Source organism: Ambystoma mexicanum, chromosome 1q (genome assembly GCF_040938575.1).
Source record: "Ambystoma mexicanum isolate Mex_15411 chromosome 1q, UKY_AmexF1_1, whole genome shotgun sequence".
NCBI classification, from domain to species: Eukaryota; Metazoa; Chordata; class Amphibia; order Caudata; family Ambystomatidae; genus Ambystoma; species Ambystoma mexicanum.
Window position 1 is genome coordinate 825,098,587 of NC_090922.1, and position 14,769 is coordinate 825,113,355.

At 44.9% G+C, this 14,769-nt stretch overlaps 1 protein-coding gene across 6 annotated transcripts in view; it reads right to left on the reverse strand.

Annotated features, from left to right (window-relative positions):
- CACNA1E (calcium voltage-gated channel subunit alpha1 E) overlaps positions 1-14,769 on the reverse strand; it is a 3,100,882-nt gene that overhangs the window by 2,426,406 nt on the left and 659,707 nt on the right. For all 6 annotated transcript variants that reach the window (XM_069641436.1, XM_069641438.1, XM_069641434.1 and 3 more), the window contains one exon: positions 4,847-5,315. In XM_069641436.1, coding sequence (XP_069497537.1) covers positions 4,847-5,301 — 455 coding nt within the window. In that variant the 5' untranslated portion in view covers positions 5,302-5,315. The remainder of the gene's footprint in view (positions 1-4,846; positions 5,316-14,769) is intronic.

The window sequence follows — 14,769 nt, forward strand, 5'->3', positions numbered from 1 at the left end:
AAACAATAAAATGATTTAATGCTATCAGAGAAGAACTGAGGACCATTAGATTTATGACCCTCCAGAACAGGTATGTCCAGGAATTAACTACAGCAATGGAAGGAGGTGTGTGTGCCAAGGTTGGGCCTTCTTACTGTACATTCAGACCTTCCCATGATGGAGAAAATTGAGCCCTAACAGAAGCAATAACAGAAGCGGTAACTATATTAACAACCCTGCATACAAAGATGGAAGATGAAGTTGATGAGACAGCAGGAGATGACTGGTTTTTGCCCCGTTTTTGTGGATTACAACTTGGCTGGCAAATGCCTTCAAGCTACTTGGAGCAATACTAGTGTTGGTATTGCTAGGATTTTGTCTGATAAGGATAGTTTTGGGACAATGTCAGAAGACAGTCAAGAAAGCTATTGAGGTGAAGATAATGATTGATATAGATGCTGCAGCTATTGAACACGTGCAAAATGAGGACAGAATAAAAAAGAAAAGTCCCCTGGCACCCACAGGAACAAAGTTCTACTACCCTAGGGATCACAAGAAATGTGTAGGACATTGAATATTCTGTCCACCATCGGGGGGAGTGCTGTCAAATGACCTGTAGTGTGGATGAACATATAAGCTAAGTAAGTGGAGGAATAGTTTTTACTACACCAAAAGGACGAGCAAATTTGTATTACAGATGGGTGGATTTTCCATCCACAATTCAAGTCATGGAGCATGAGTGACATAGCGCGATATCACCATGGTGGATTATTAACGAGGTGGTCTAGTTACGAGGTGTGTTTCAAGATGCTAGTTTGGAGTATGCATTAAGGCAACATGAAGAGACATAATTATCGAATGCCATGTGTAATGTGCGACAGAAGCAAATTACTATATAGCACATGTTTGTCTGTTTGCAGGAGAACAAACCAAAGGTCCCCAGAAGCAGAGAAGCAAGTGTATATAGAACTGAGACGACTGGAATACACATGAAAGATTAATGTATGCTGATTGAAGAAGCAACCTCTATATATCATATAAAGAGTGATGCAATGCTATACTATTATTGTGTTGGGACAAACAGGAAATGTGCATTTGAACAGCACCCCATTGTGAAATATAACATTTTTTTCAAGAAAAACAGCCCTTGAACAAGTTCCCTTGATTAGTTCTCTAGCCGTTGAGGAAAGAAACATGTTGGGCAGCCTTAGATGTGATATGCATTTTTTAAGAGATTACATTTGGAATATCAAATGAATGAGTATATCACACTGCACTTTAGGAATGAATGAATGAGTATGAGTGCAGCATGTAGAATAGCCTATGAAGAGTTATGCTTTATTTATTCTCTTTGTCACAAATGTAATTGGGCTTGATGGTGTTATATAACACAGTAAGGGTGTACAAACTAGAAGAACAGTGGAACATTGTTTTTTTTTATTGAAAAGCGTGTAGGCACTGGACATTTTGCATTTGTTAAATTTGATACATTTAATAACTTTGTCTCTTTTACCACCATTTCATACTTTCTTTGGCTGCCACACCATCATTGCATTATATTTCATGGGATAGGTCACCATGTGGGGATTTTCCCTTTTGAGTGTGGCCATTTTAGAGTATTTTGTCATGAGATGTACACACTTGGATTTCTTGGAATTGTCTCTTCATTGAGCCATCACAACTTCCCTGTGCATGTTTAAATGTACTAGCATTATCACCTACCCCTTTGGCTGAGGGCATCATCTGATTCCATGTCTTGGACTGTATCCCGGTTAAGGTGCTGCCTCTTGTACTGGGCCTGCACCAAGTGCAATTTCTGGGCCATCTGGGAGCATCTCTGGTTATGGTTTATGAGATTGGAACATTTGTCTCCTCATAATTTCTGGAGACTGGGAGTTCTCTCTGGGACACTGAGTGGCCTACGTACAAAAGCAGATCCAGAATTCGATGAAATCTGCATTGGATAGCCATCTTTTTGATGTCATTACATGGTGGTGGGGAGCATTTGAGCGCCTGTCCACCGTGTTCCAAGACCACCAATGTAAAAACCGTGCCTTAACTCGGACACCCATGCAGTATATGCCATGTCCAAGATGCCAGCAAAGTACTTGCATTTCTGTGCCTGTGTAGATTGGTGCAGGCGCTGACCTCAAAGCGGTTAGTGCACATGTGCTGTACCTGGCCACCCAACAAGTCTGATCAAGCTTCCACTTTACTACGCTGATGAGGTAGCCATTTCTCTCTTGTAGAGTAGTTCAGGTCAACCAGTCAAGATAAGCAATATGTACACATTAAAATTGGCAAGTACCACTCGATTACAAGAAGCTTGAGCCTCTTAAAGGCATTGTCACTGCTTTTGTATTGTTTCCTTAGTTACTGCTGTTCCTTACCTGCCAACATTCAACCCTTTTATCTCAAACACTTCATGATGACTTTCTCCAGTGGTGCACCAAGACAATGTACGATACCAAGTTCATACAGTAAGCTGCTGAACACTTCACCACTGCTGCCTTTGCATACTACCACGTGTTGTGTTCACTACCTGCCAAGCACTCAGTTTGCCTACTCAGCATCCAACCAAAATATGATATACTTTCTAGCCTTATGGAGCCTCAGGGCCTTTGAACCATTTTGGTCGCCACTTTCCGCTCTTCCCTACTATTGCATGCAAGATGCAGATTTTGATAGCTTTTATTGCACTAACTGAACATACTTTACACAGATAGAACAATACATTGGCTTTCGAAGTCCCACAGAATTCTTCACCAGATGGAGCACCATCTGATGTAGAATTCTGTGGGACTTAGAAAGCGAATGCCTTGTTTCATCTCTGCATAGTATTGTCAGTTACTCTAATCAAAGGTATCAAAATTTGCATCTTCATCAGGTAACATCTGATGAAGACTTTTGTGTTATTTCGATTGCTAATGCCTTGTTTCATCTCTGCATAGTATTGTCAGTTACTCTAATCAAAGGTATCAAAATCTGCATCTTCATCAGGTAACATCTGATGAAGACTTTTGTGTTATTTCGATTGCTAATGCCTTGTTTCATCTCTGCATAGTATTTTCAGTTACTCTAATCAAAGGTATCAAAATGTGCATCTTCATCAGGTAACATCTGATGAAGACTTTTGTGTTATTTCGTTTGCTAATGCCTTGTTTCATCTCTGCATAGTATTTTCAGTTACTCTAATCAAAGGTATCAAAATTTGCATCTTCATCAGGTAACATCTGATGAAGACTTTTGTGTTATTTCGATTGCTAATGCCTTGTTTCATCTCTGCATAGTATTTTCAGTTACTCTAATCAAAGGTATCAAAATCTGCATCTTCATCTGGTAACATCTGATGAAGACTTGTGTTATTTCGATTGCTAATGCCTTGTTTCATCTCTGCATAGTATTTTCAGTTACTCTAATCAAAGGTATCAAAATTTGCATCTTCATCAGGTAACATCTGATGAAGACTTTTGTGTTATTTCGATTGCTAATGCCTTGTTTCATCTCTGCATAGCATTTTCAGTTACTCTAATCAAAGGTATCAAAACCTGCATCTTCATCGGGTAACATCTGATGAAGACTTATGTGTTATTTCGATTGCTAATGCCTTGTTTCATCTCTGCATAGTATTTTCAGTTACTCTAATCAAAGGTATCAAATCGTGCATCTTCATCGGGTAACATCTGATGAAGACTTTTGTGTTATTTCGATTGCTAATGCCTTGTTTCATCTCTGCATAGCATTTTCAGTTACTCTAATCAAAGGTATCAAAACCTGCATCTTCATCGGGTAACATCTGATGAAGACTTTTGTGTTATTTCGATTGCTAATGCCTTGTTTCATCTCTGCATAGTATTTTCAGTTACTCTAATCAAAGGTATCAAAATTTGCATCTTCATCGGGTAACATCTGATGAAGACTTTTGTGTTATTTCGATTGCTAATGCCTTGTTTCATCTCTGCATAGCATTTTCAGTTACTCTAATCAAAGGTATCAAAATCTGCATCTTCATCGGGTAACATCTGATGAAGACTTATGTGTTATTTCGATTGCTAATGCCTTGTTTCATCTCTGCATAGTATTTTCAGTTACTCTAATCAAAGGTATCAACATCTGCATCTTCATCGGGTAACATCTGATGAAGACGTTTGTGTTATTTCGATTGCTAATGCCTTGTTTCATCTCTGCATAGCATCTTCAGTCACTCTAATCAAAGGTATCAAAATCTGCATCTTCATCAGACGATGCACCATCTGATGAAGATTTTTTTGAGACTTTGAAAGGTGGTGCATTGTTTCATCTGTGCATATTATTTTCAGTTAGTGCAATAAAAGGTATCAACACCTGCATTTAGAATGGTTTTAAAAGTATAGTAACATGGTGCTAAACTTTTTTGTGCCCCATTATACAAATGAAAATGTTGTGCTCATTGAGATTTGCCTGTATTTCTGGCCCTTCCGTTGATTCCTGTGTGGCTTAATATTTAGGCTGTTAAGTGCAAGGGTACAAATGCTCATAGGTAAGCATATGATAAACCCTTTGGAATGTTATAAAAACAGGATTTGCCTTTACTGCTCGTCTAATTTCTCCTTTAAACCCCCTCCCTTAGCACATAACAGGTGTATTTGTAGAGCGCACGTTTGCCCCCCAGAGGGGCATCTTGGTGCTATTGACAGTAAACATGTGTTTATTGTTAGCCAACTTAAAGGTACACATTATAACGACCTCAGGGGTATAGGGGGCTGAGTGCACCTGATGGGATGTGAGCCTGTGACCATGAGGTCAAGCGCAGGCTCCTGTAGCGGATGCATTAGTCCACTGCGCAACAGACCCGACCTCCCCCACCGACCCGCTTTGCTCTACTTACTCCCACTCCTTGCGCCGGGCCTGTGGCGTGCTCTGCATCTTGTGAGCTTCGTGGGCCTTGACAATGTCTCTCTGCTCGATCAGGCCGCCCCTGCGCCGCTGGATAGTATGTGGGCTCACTGGATACTCGCCGCTCAGCCCCGCCGTGGGCACGTCAAACATGCTACTGCCCTCAAAGGGGAACTCCGTCTCCACATCCCGTGCCCGCAGCTCGTACAGGGCATCATAGCTGGCAGTCCGGGACACCAGGGGCGCCGAGAGGGTCTGCGGCTCTAGGAGGGTGCAGGAGCGGGTGCTCAAGCGATTCCGGTGCCAGGTTTCCGTCTCTGGGATGGCCAGGATGTACCTGCGCGAGTCCGCGTCCAGCTCAGACGCACCAAGGCTGGCGGGGTCGGGATCGGTCAGGGCGTGAGAGCCGGCCGAGCAGGAGCTTGCTCCCGGCATCATGGTCAGCATCAGGACGCATAGCTCTGCAGAGGAAGAAAAGAGATCCTGGGGTGAGATTGCATGCTCGCACCATTTCATACTATATTCACAGACAACAGGCCCTAGTGCTGCTGTATGCTGCGCTGAAGAAATGTCTTAACATAACATAACATAACATCGGGTGGAGTCACAGAACATTCTAGAATGCAGTATTCGTTCCATGGTTGGCTCTGGTTGAGATATGCACCCACCCATGCAAAGCGAGGGCTCTCAACAAGCAAGCCTGGTTGACTTTAAGGGACGCAGGGGACATGATTGCCAACACGTCCATTTTCAGCATCATTTAAAAAAAGAGGTACCAAGGCCATGGACCCCGATGGATGAAAGTTATTCAGTATTCATCGACTTTGCTGGCTAAAATACATTCCACACAGGCATGTTATGCTCCATCTCAAACATCTATTATACCGTGGAAGCACGCAACTACTGTTGGATCATAGATTCTTCCTGTGGCAGGTGCCCATCTACATACATCTCACACCTGTCGTCATGGGTCCTATACTATTCCCGGAGTCGATGGTGAAATGGGTATCGGGCCCTCGGGGTGAAACGGGGACGTTTCTCCGTGCACCCTCCCTCTTCCTTGGGCATGCGCAGTATCACTTGATCTCCTCCCAGAGCCCACCAGGTGCCACACTCAGAGACACTGATGCTGAACCCTAGACCATGTATCCATGACTAAAGCATCCGGTCCGTCTTCGCAATAGGAATTCACACTGGAGAGGGCCACTATATGTGAGCCTTACTCCAGCGCAGCCGACTTGGGGCATTCATTTCAGCACAAACTAAACTCTATCCTCACCCGGTTGTATCCTCAAGATCACAAAGTGACCTCACTTATAGAATAACATATGTGGGGCCCCAGTGCAGCCCCTTTGCCTCACTGGTGTTCACTCGGTGCCCTCTACCAATCCCCCTTACCACTTGCTCCTCCATTTCTCCCTCGCCTACAGTGTTCTGGGCCAGCAAAGAGGGGTAAAAAAAAACAAAAGAAACAAACGTGCTATGTGCAGAAAAAGGAAAATGGGAAAGGATGTGAAACATGTCTTCTATATACCCAAGTAAGAGAAACCAAGCGGACAATCTTTTTTAATGCATACTTCAATCCCAATTGAATCCTAATGTTAATTAACATTTTTCCAATTTTTCCGCCTTTTTCGATTAAATGCACACATTTTCTGGGTATTTTTTTTTTTACCAGTCAAAACTGTACATCACGGCTGTAATTGTGTCCCTTCCCATCCTGGAACACCCTTGTTTCTATTATTGAAACAACATTCCAACGGGTAATTTTATTTTTTTACAGGAGCAGAAAGGAGTTGAACATCTTTGCCCATCAGAATCCACAATAAACCGCCCAGCTGGCAACCTGGGGCACTTGAAACCAGGCGTGGGCAGTGCACTCCCCCAAAAGTACACAACTGAGTTGGACTCTGGCATTTCACAGGTCGATTCAACATTCAGCTGTGCGTCTGCCACGCGACCGGCAAGGTCGCGATAGGCCGCTCTGGCGAGAAGAACCAGGGATACACGAGCCAGGTTACAGTTTACACCCCTCCCCCCCGAACCAACCCATCCAGAAGAGGGTGGCTTGACAGACCGCTAGGTCCCCTACCTTCCAAGTGTCCCCTTTAGAAGGAGCAGTCAAGCTTTTGAGACTCGCTTAGATATTGTGCCAACTGGAAGACTGAGGACAAACTGCACACAGATACACTGGTAAAATATTGCACCAGCTAGCTATGGACTCAGACTGGACGAATACACCAGAGCTACTTGTCATATTGTGCTTTTGTTAGTTTGGGGGTAACATACTGCTTTGAACAGAAACACTGTACACGAGGCATCACGGTCAGCAACAGCGTTTCCAGGTGTGAAGCAGAAGGCTGCTGACACAGATATCTATAGGTGTAAGGGGGGAACACATAAGAAAAGGGGTCAACACATAGTAACTATTTAAATATTTACACCACTTTCATTAATACACCAAGGGCCTGATTCATGGAACGTTTTCCTATGGGATTGTGCCATTATAAAACACTCCCATGTATCAGGGCCTTCAACAGTCCAGCCATAACAAGCAGTTTACATTTAGGCAGGGCCGGACTTAGGGCAGGGCCGCCCGGGCGACTGCCCGGGGCGCCATTAGCCCCCACCACGCCAGCTCGGGGGAGTATTTTAAGGTCTCCGTTGAGCTGGCGTGGTGGGAGAAGGTGCGGCTGGTGCGCTATTGAAATTAAATGCACCGCGCTCTTGGGAGTGGGGCGCATTTAACAATAGGGCGCTAATGATTTCGCATCTGTGCTATTGAAAAATGTGGTGCTCACTCCACCCCCCACCCACTGCATTACATGGGGCGCATGGTGGGTCAGGAGGTGCAACATTTTTGTTTTGCTGCCCGGGGCGCTGCCGCTGCTAAGGCCGACCCTGCCTTTAGGTACAATAGGGAACAGACACAGGGATCATAAGTGAGGTTGGATGACACCATTCTAGAAGTTTCTTTGAGATTTAGGAGGTGTTATTTTTGAGCGATCTTAAATCCCTGCACAGCGGGAAGGGTTTGAATTTCCTGGGGAAGCCCTGTGTGTGCGGGCGCAGAAGTGGAAAGCAGCACAGGCAGGGCCGGGAAGAGTAAGGTTGAGGGAGGTTTCCGATGTCATGGTGCGAGTAGGAGTGTGGCACGCGAGAAAGTAGGAGAGGCGCGTGAGGGAGGGCAGTCCACGGATACATTTGTTGACTAGAAGGAGGAAGTTAGAGCGGCACTGTTCTGCCTGGAGAGTCAGTCTGTGATGGGGAGAAGTGGGCGACGGTGGCTGGAGAGTATATGATGTTCAGTAATTTGTTAAGCAAGAGCTGTAATCCTACTTCCTTAGGCCCAGACCGCATATTAAGGGTTTAACGGAGAGAATTCGGAAGTAGATCATTTTTTTGTGAACGTTTGGTAAGTTTAGCCTTACTGCAGTGTCACAGGTGGTGATAAACTGTCGCAGACAGCCAGTAAAGTCAATCACTAGGGTACTTGCTTTGGGTGATTGATACAGAATTTCGGGTGGATAGAAAATAGAGGAGAGATATTGGGAGGCGGGAGGAGGGGCAGGGTGCTACTCAGTGATGACGGTCTTCAGTGCTCAATTTGTGGGGTGTTTGCCAGGGCTCAGCCCAGGGCCGGCTCTAGCAGAAGGTCCAGGGGGGCCGGGCCCCCTCAAGGCCACCCTCTGGCCCCCCTAGAAAGTAAGCCATGGGGCCTCAGGGAATATGGGTGTGGGGGTGGATTTCACTCTACACATGCAGCAGCAACCACAGAGATATTCTGAGAGGTTGAACTGCAGGAGGTCGGCCAGGATCTGTTTTCATGCCCTAGACAATGGGCCTCATCACGAGTTGGGCGGTAACGCCGGCGCTATTAGCGTCAGCGTTAATAGCCCTACCGCCAAACCCCCCGGCGCTAATAGTGCCGAATCATGGGTTTGGCAGAACGGGTATTGCCCATTCCCCACTGAGCCCATTCGGGAATTGGGCTCAATGGGGGATTTCCCGCCAGCGGTAAGAGCACGAAATTTCAGTGGATTTCCCCCCAGCTCAGAGCTGGGGGGAAATCTGCCAAACTCGTGATTTGGCAGACCCTTAAAAGTGGCGATAATAGCGCTACCGCCGCATTTACGGGTTACCGCCAAACTCGTGATGAGGCCCATATATATGCCCCACAGCCATGACATGACCAGGGAGCTGGAGGGCCATTCACACCTATGTGTGATATAACATACATATTCAAGCTGGCTGCCTACAACTATTTTCTCAAACCTAAAATCACACACAGTTTTGCTTTCTGTAATTTAAAGCATGTTTATCTTTTGTGAGAATACAGCAGTTTTTCGCATCATGCTTAATAAAATGGTTAACTTTATCAAACAATAAATGACAGATGATGTTGCTCGAACACAGATTTCGGCAGAAGGTGCATCATCTGACTGGGGGACCTTACAAATTACATTCAAAGTATTTATTCTGCTGCATTAACTACTTAAGCAATATGACCAGAGCGGTGGGGGCATTACCGACTCAGGTAATGCCCTGGGGCCCATACTTAACGAAGGCCCCGGGGCATTACCTGAGTCGGTAATGCCACTGCCACGAGGGTCATATTGCTATTAGTACCCCGGCCCGCATTATATGCGTGACCGGGGCACTAAAAGCATTGTTTTCTGTCCCGAAAAAACGACAAGAAAATGGCCGCCGGGAAAGGGAAAACGGGAGTCCGTTTTCTCTTTCCATGGCGGCCTTCGGGAGCGGACGCGCTGGGAACACAAGTGTTCCCAGCGCGTCCGCTCCCGAAAAAAAAAAACAGAAGGTAAGTGAGGTTGGGAAGGCGAGAGGGAGGGGAATGGGGGAGAAAAAAAATTAAATAAAATGTACCTTCGTCCCTGCCAGGGGACGATGGAAGCCTCCAGCTGTGTGGAGGCGCGGAGTCTCCACACTGCTGGAGGCTGCCATCGTCCCACACCAGGGACGCAGGAGCAAGAAGGTAAGTGGGGTGGGGTAGGGAGGAGGGAGGGAAGGGAAAAAAAAAGAAAAAAAAAAGCTTACACGAGTCCCCAGCGGGGGGCGGAGGCAGCCTCTCAGCCGTGGGAAGGCTCGGAGCGGGGATGGCCTTGCTTCGAGCCTCCTTATTGGCTGAGGGGCTGCCACGCCCCCCTGCCAAGGACAAGGCAGCTGGAGTCTCGGCCTAGAATCGAAGGATTCTCGGCCGGGTAAGGACCCGGCGAGAGCCAATAAGAATGCGTGTTGCATTCTGCTTGACTCTCGCCGGGTACTAATTGATTATAAGTAAAACGATAAGGTTGATAGTAAAACAAATGTAATTCTGGAGTGTAGTAAAAAAAAAAAAAAGTGATAGATGCAAGGCTTTGAATTAAACATTAACACTACCGTTGCTCTGCGCAACATTCCATGCCATAATTCTGTAGTATGTCTGCACCATTACAGAAGAGGACAAGCCATTAGCAAATTAATCTTGGTGCTGCCACTAAAAGGTGAGGTCCACACTCAATTGCTAGGCCATGACCCCTCTGCACTGGAGCACAGCAACCACTTGCATTTTTACTCCTTGTGGTCTAGCAGTTTGGGAAGGGCTTCTCGCATTGGTGAATGGGCTAAGGCTGATTTGCAAACGATGGTAAAGAAGACTGGCCAGTGCAATGCCAGCGGTTATCATTGATTCAGACTTTTTCCTATTAGGTTTAAGACAGAACTCATACAGTGGAACACAGATAGGATAGAGATAAAATGTAAGGAGAAACCCACATCCTATGGTATATTTGGTCATTTACCCACCCAACAACTAGCCATGGTTATGTTAGAGCCCATGGCATTACCACCAACTACCTGCCTCTCACCACCAAAGCATAACTTTTCTGGAACTCTTTGAGCAAGCTCTATCCGGGAGGATAGCTCAGCGGCAAAGTGCATTCCTTGGAAGAAAGATGACACGAAGCAACACAAGTTCGATCCCCGGGTCCGCGCTTAGAAACCTCCGGGTGTTTAAGCGTGTTATAAATACTCAACTAAGACAAAAAAAAACAATTACACAACTAAAAAAACTAAACAATTCCTGTAACAGCGGCTCGATGCCCGCGGGCTCTGTGAGCGCTTTAAAAATGTAAAATAAATAAATATCACAAAGTAACACCAAATGTGTTACTATTTTGGGCATGCCAGTGTTATATCTAGGCATTTTTTTAGTGTTCAAATATTTAATTGCCACTGTAAATGAGCTCCCTGTATGATAACAAAATCTCTTTATGTGTGTCTTCAGCCAGCTGATTTTATAAGCAATAGCTTGGTCAGTGCATCTGCCTGAAGTACTGTTTTAAACAATCAATCGCAAAGGCAACAGTTTTTACTTGTGAATAGATATTAGACATTTGCCAGGCAATGCCCTCAAATGCCCAGGTTCTCGCACCCTTTTCCAGCTGTTCCCCTTCTTGAGGCCAGGTTTATGGCAGTGCCTGGAAAATGCCTATCCATGCCTGATCAAAAGTCCAAGCTGTTTACTTTGCCAATGCATGTTGGTTTAAGTTTGTCTCCTGGTGTGAAAATGTGTATGCCCAGATGTGAGTGTATTGCTTGCTACGCCTAGGTAATCAAGCTGCATCTCACTGAGTTGGTCCAACAAGGCCCTACCTGAACATGATGAGGCTAGGATGGCAAGTGTGGACCAGTTTCAGATCTTCTCATGCACACTTAACAGTGGGGCTCCGACCTAAATAGAATGTATCTTTGTGTGGAAGCCTGGACTTGGCTGCCAGAACGTTTCATGTTTCAAACTAAGTACTGACTTGATAAACTCCTACTGTTTGAGTAACTTAACAGAGTTTGCATTCCAACAGAATACATCATGTACATTGTGGGTCTTGTTTGGAAAGTATAATGTAAATCCCCGGTGCTGGGTATTTAGGCCGTGCCGGAATACCTTAAAGAGCCCCTTTAAAATAACACGAGAGAAGAGCATTTCCTATAATGTTGCGTACAAAGTATAAAAGGTGTATATCTTTTAAAACTAAAAAGCAGTAATTAAGTATTTCCTGAAGAGTGCAATCAGAGGTGGATTTAACATTTGGACCTGGGACAAATCCCAGTGCCCCGCTGCTCTGCCTCTCTCCCCCAAATACAAACAGCCAGGGCTGCACAGGCCCTCCCACTGAGGTCGTATCTTTTTAACGTGTCTCAGAGGCAACTTATTTACACCAGGAAGTGATTAACAAAAAGTAATTAGAGATGGGAAAAGGTAACAGGTAGTGGCCATTGCTGTGGCACTTTTTTCTTTAAATTATATAGGGTTTTAACAAGCTATGTAAGTGTGATTGTTGGGTGATTAGGCTACAGAACAAGCGGTGTGAAACAATGATCTTGTCATGCATTTCATTTCACTTTGTGTCTGTATGAGATTTTTTGTAAATTCTCATTAATGTCTATGCTGAAGCCTATATGTTTCCATTCAGGATGGGGAAAATAAAGCTACAATTATAGGAGTCATTTTCCAAGTGCAAGAAGTGGTGATAAATGCATTTATCTCAGCTTTTTATGACCCGCAGGATTTTGTATGATTTTTATATGTGAGGTTGGAGAGCAGAGGTCCCCCTGCCAAATCAGATTGTTTTTCCACCAGCATGTATTTTTATGTTGGCAGAAAACCAATGGATTCATCTTGTATCTTTCTGACATATACACCTGGTAAAAGCAGGCAGATTCGAAAGGAATCCATTGTGGTTGGCTCCCACAATCATTAATTATGGAAGTGATTTACACTTTCCCAGACATGTAGTCGAAATGTAAAGAGCAAATGTGATTTTAGGCTTTGTTTTACACTTTATTTTTCCAGTACTTGGTTGAAACAATTCCAATGAATGAATTGCCCCTTTTGCAAAAAAGTGCAAACAGGAGTGGTCCCTTCATGTGCAATTTAGGATTCAAAAGAAAATGCCCCTCTTACTCTTTTCCTCATCACATTTCTAGAATGATAAATACATTGTCAGGTTGATGTATCATTTCACTTGTGCATTTTAAAGTAATCTGTATAAAATTAAGTATTATAGCAGGTATTCAAAATCCAAACTTCAACACATATTTCTACCAAGTTGAGCTTGCAAGATCTATGGTCAAGTATCTAAATTTCAGGCTAGGCTCACATTCTGGCTTTATCTCTCAAACAAAGTGTGTGAACCTGTACAAATCATTTAATTTCAATATGTCGTACCTGCTAAAATTAGGTGCCCATAGAAGTGATTTATTTTGCATTAAAAGCTAATCCAAACGCCTTACTCATAGTTGAATAGATGGGCAGCACACGCATTGGAACCCCACCAAGAACACACACACACACAAACACAAATATTTAATTAAAAATATCAGGCTGCATTTATTGGGCACAATTGTGTTATTGAATAGCAAACCAAAGTAAACACATCAAACAAAAAGTCATCCTGGACAATTGCATATTATAACCAGTATGTACCAAACAATGATGTACTGGGGCAAGGCAGGGGAGCAAGGCCCTCTCCTCCCCGCCACACCCCACCAGGAGTGATACCAGGAGGCCGGAAACCCTGCAACCTGCACAGTGTGCCTGCTAATGCAGCTCTCCGAGCCCAAGCATTTTCTCCTACATGCTAGCACTCCCTTACACCTTCAACTGCAACGTAATATTCTAAGAAACACAATCTCGTATTCCTTACTTCAATATTCTAGGGGGGGGTCTATCTTTCAGATAAGATGGAGGGACCAAAAACACCTCCTCTGGGGCCTCTTGGGAGTAGCCACAGTGTTCAGGAAGGCATTGTTGGGCCAACACCATCATCTGAGATGGTACAAGGACTGGGGCCCTCACTGCTCAGCCCTCTCAGCGGAGGTGGAGGATGCATCACCCTCGATGTTCCCCAGCCAGGCTAAGAGAGACATACTGGGGGCTGGTCGGAGTAGATGGGAGTGGAGGTAAATGTGAATGGTGATTATGGGGTGAAAGGTGGTGGAGGATAGGACATAATAGAAAGGGAAGAGCAGATGGGAAGGGGAGATAGGTAGATTAATTTTGCAACACTATTTTCCTTGCTTCTCCTTTTGCTCTGTACTGTTTTTTTATAGAGGGGTGCAAATGTACTTTTCCAGATCTGGGAAGAAATGTTTACAGAATCACAGATCAGTGAAATCTGGATCGATGTGCGCACTTTCTTTAGGGTGCTCCTAGACCCAAACTCAATGGCATTCGGGCCCCCCCTTACCACAAACCTGGCCCACCCAGAAGAATAGTCCTGGAGCCGGGCCTGGCTCAGTCCTGGACCTCATTTTTGAGCCCTGCAACTTATTGTCTCAGGCTCACTTTAATTATGAAATTATGATAGTCATTGCATCCATCAACCACAATGAGCAGTTGCAAGCTGCAGTTTAACCCCAAATATGTTGACACTGGTGGACTTTGAGTTGAGCACCGGGGAGCAGGGTGCCACCCAGTGATTATGGTCTTGGAGTTCAGAACCAGGGAGCGGGGTGCCATACAGTGATGATGGTCTTTAAGTTGAGCACCATGGAGCAGGGTGCCATCCAGTGATGATGGTGTTTGAGTTGAGCACCAAGATGCAGGGTGCCATCCAGTGATGATGGTCTTTGAGTTGAGCACCACGGAGCAGGGTGCCATCCAGTGATGATGGTCTTTGAGTTGAGCACAAGGATTCAGGGTGCCATTCAGTGATGATGTCTTTGAGTTCACCACTAGGATGCAGGGTGCCATCCAGTCATGATGGTCTTTAAGTTGAACAGCTGGGAGCAGGGTGCCATCCAATGACGATGGCTTTTAAGTTGAGCACCAGGATGCAGGGTGCCATTCAATGATGATGGTCTTGGACTTAACCATCAGGGGGCAGGGTGCCATCCAGCGATAGACTTTAAGTT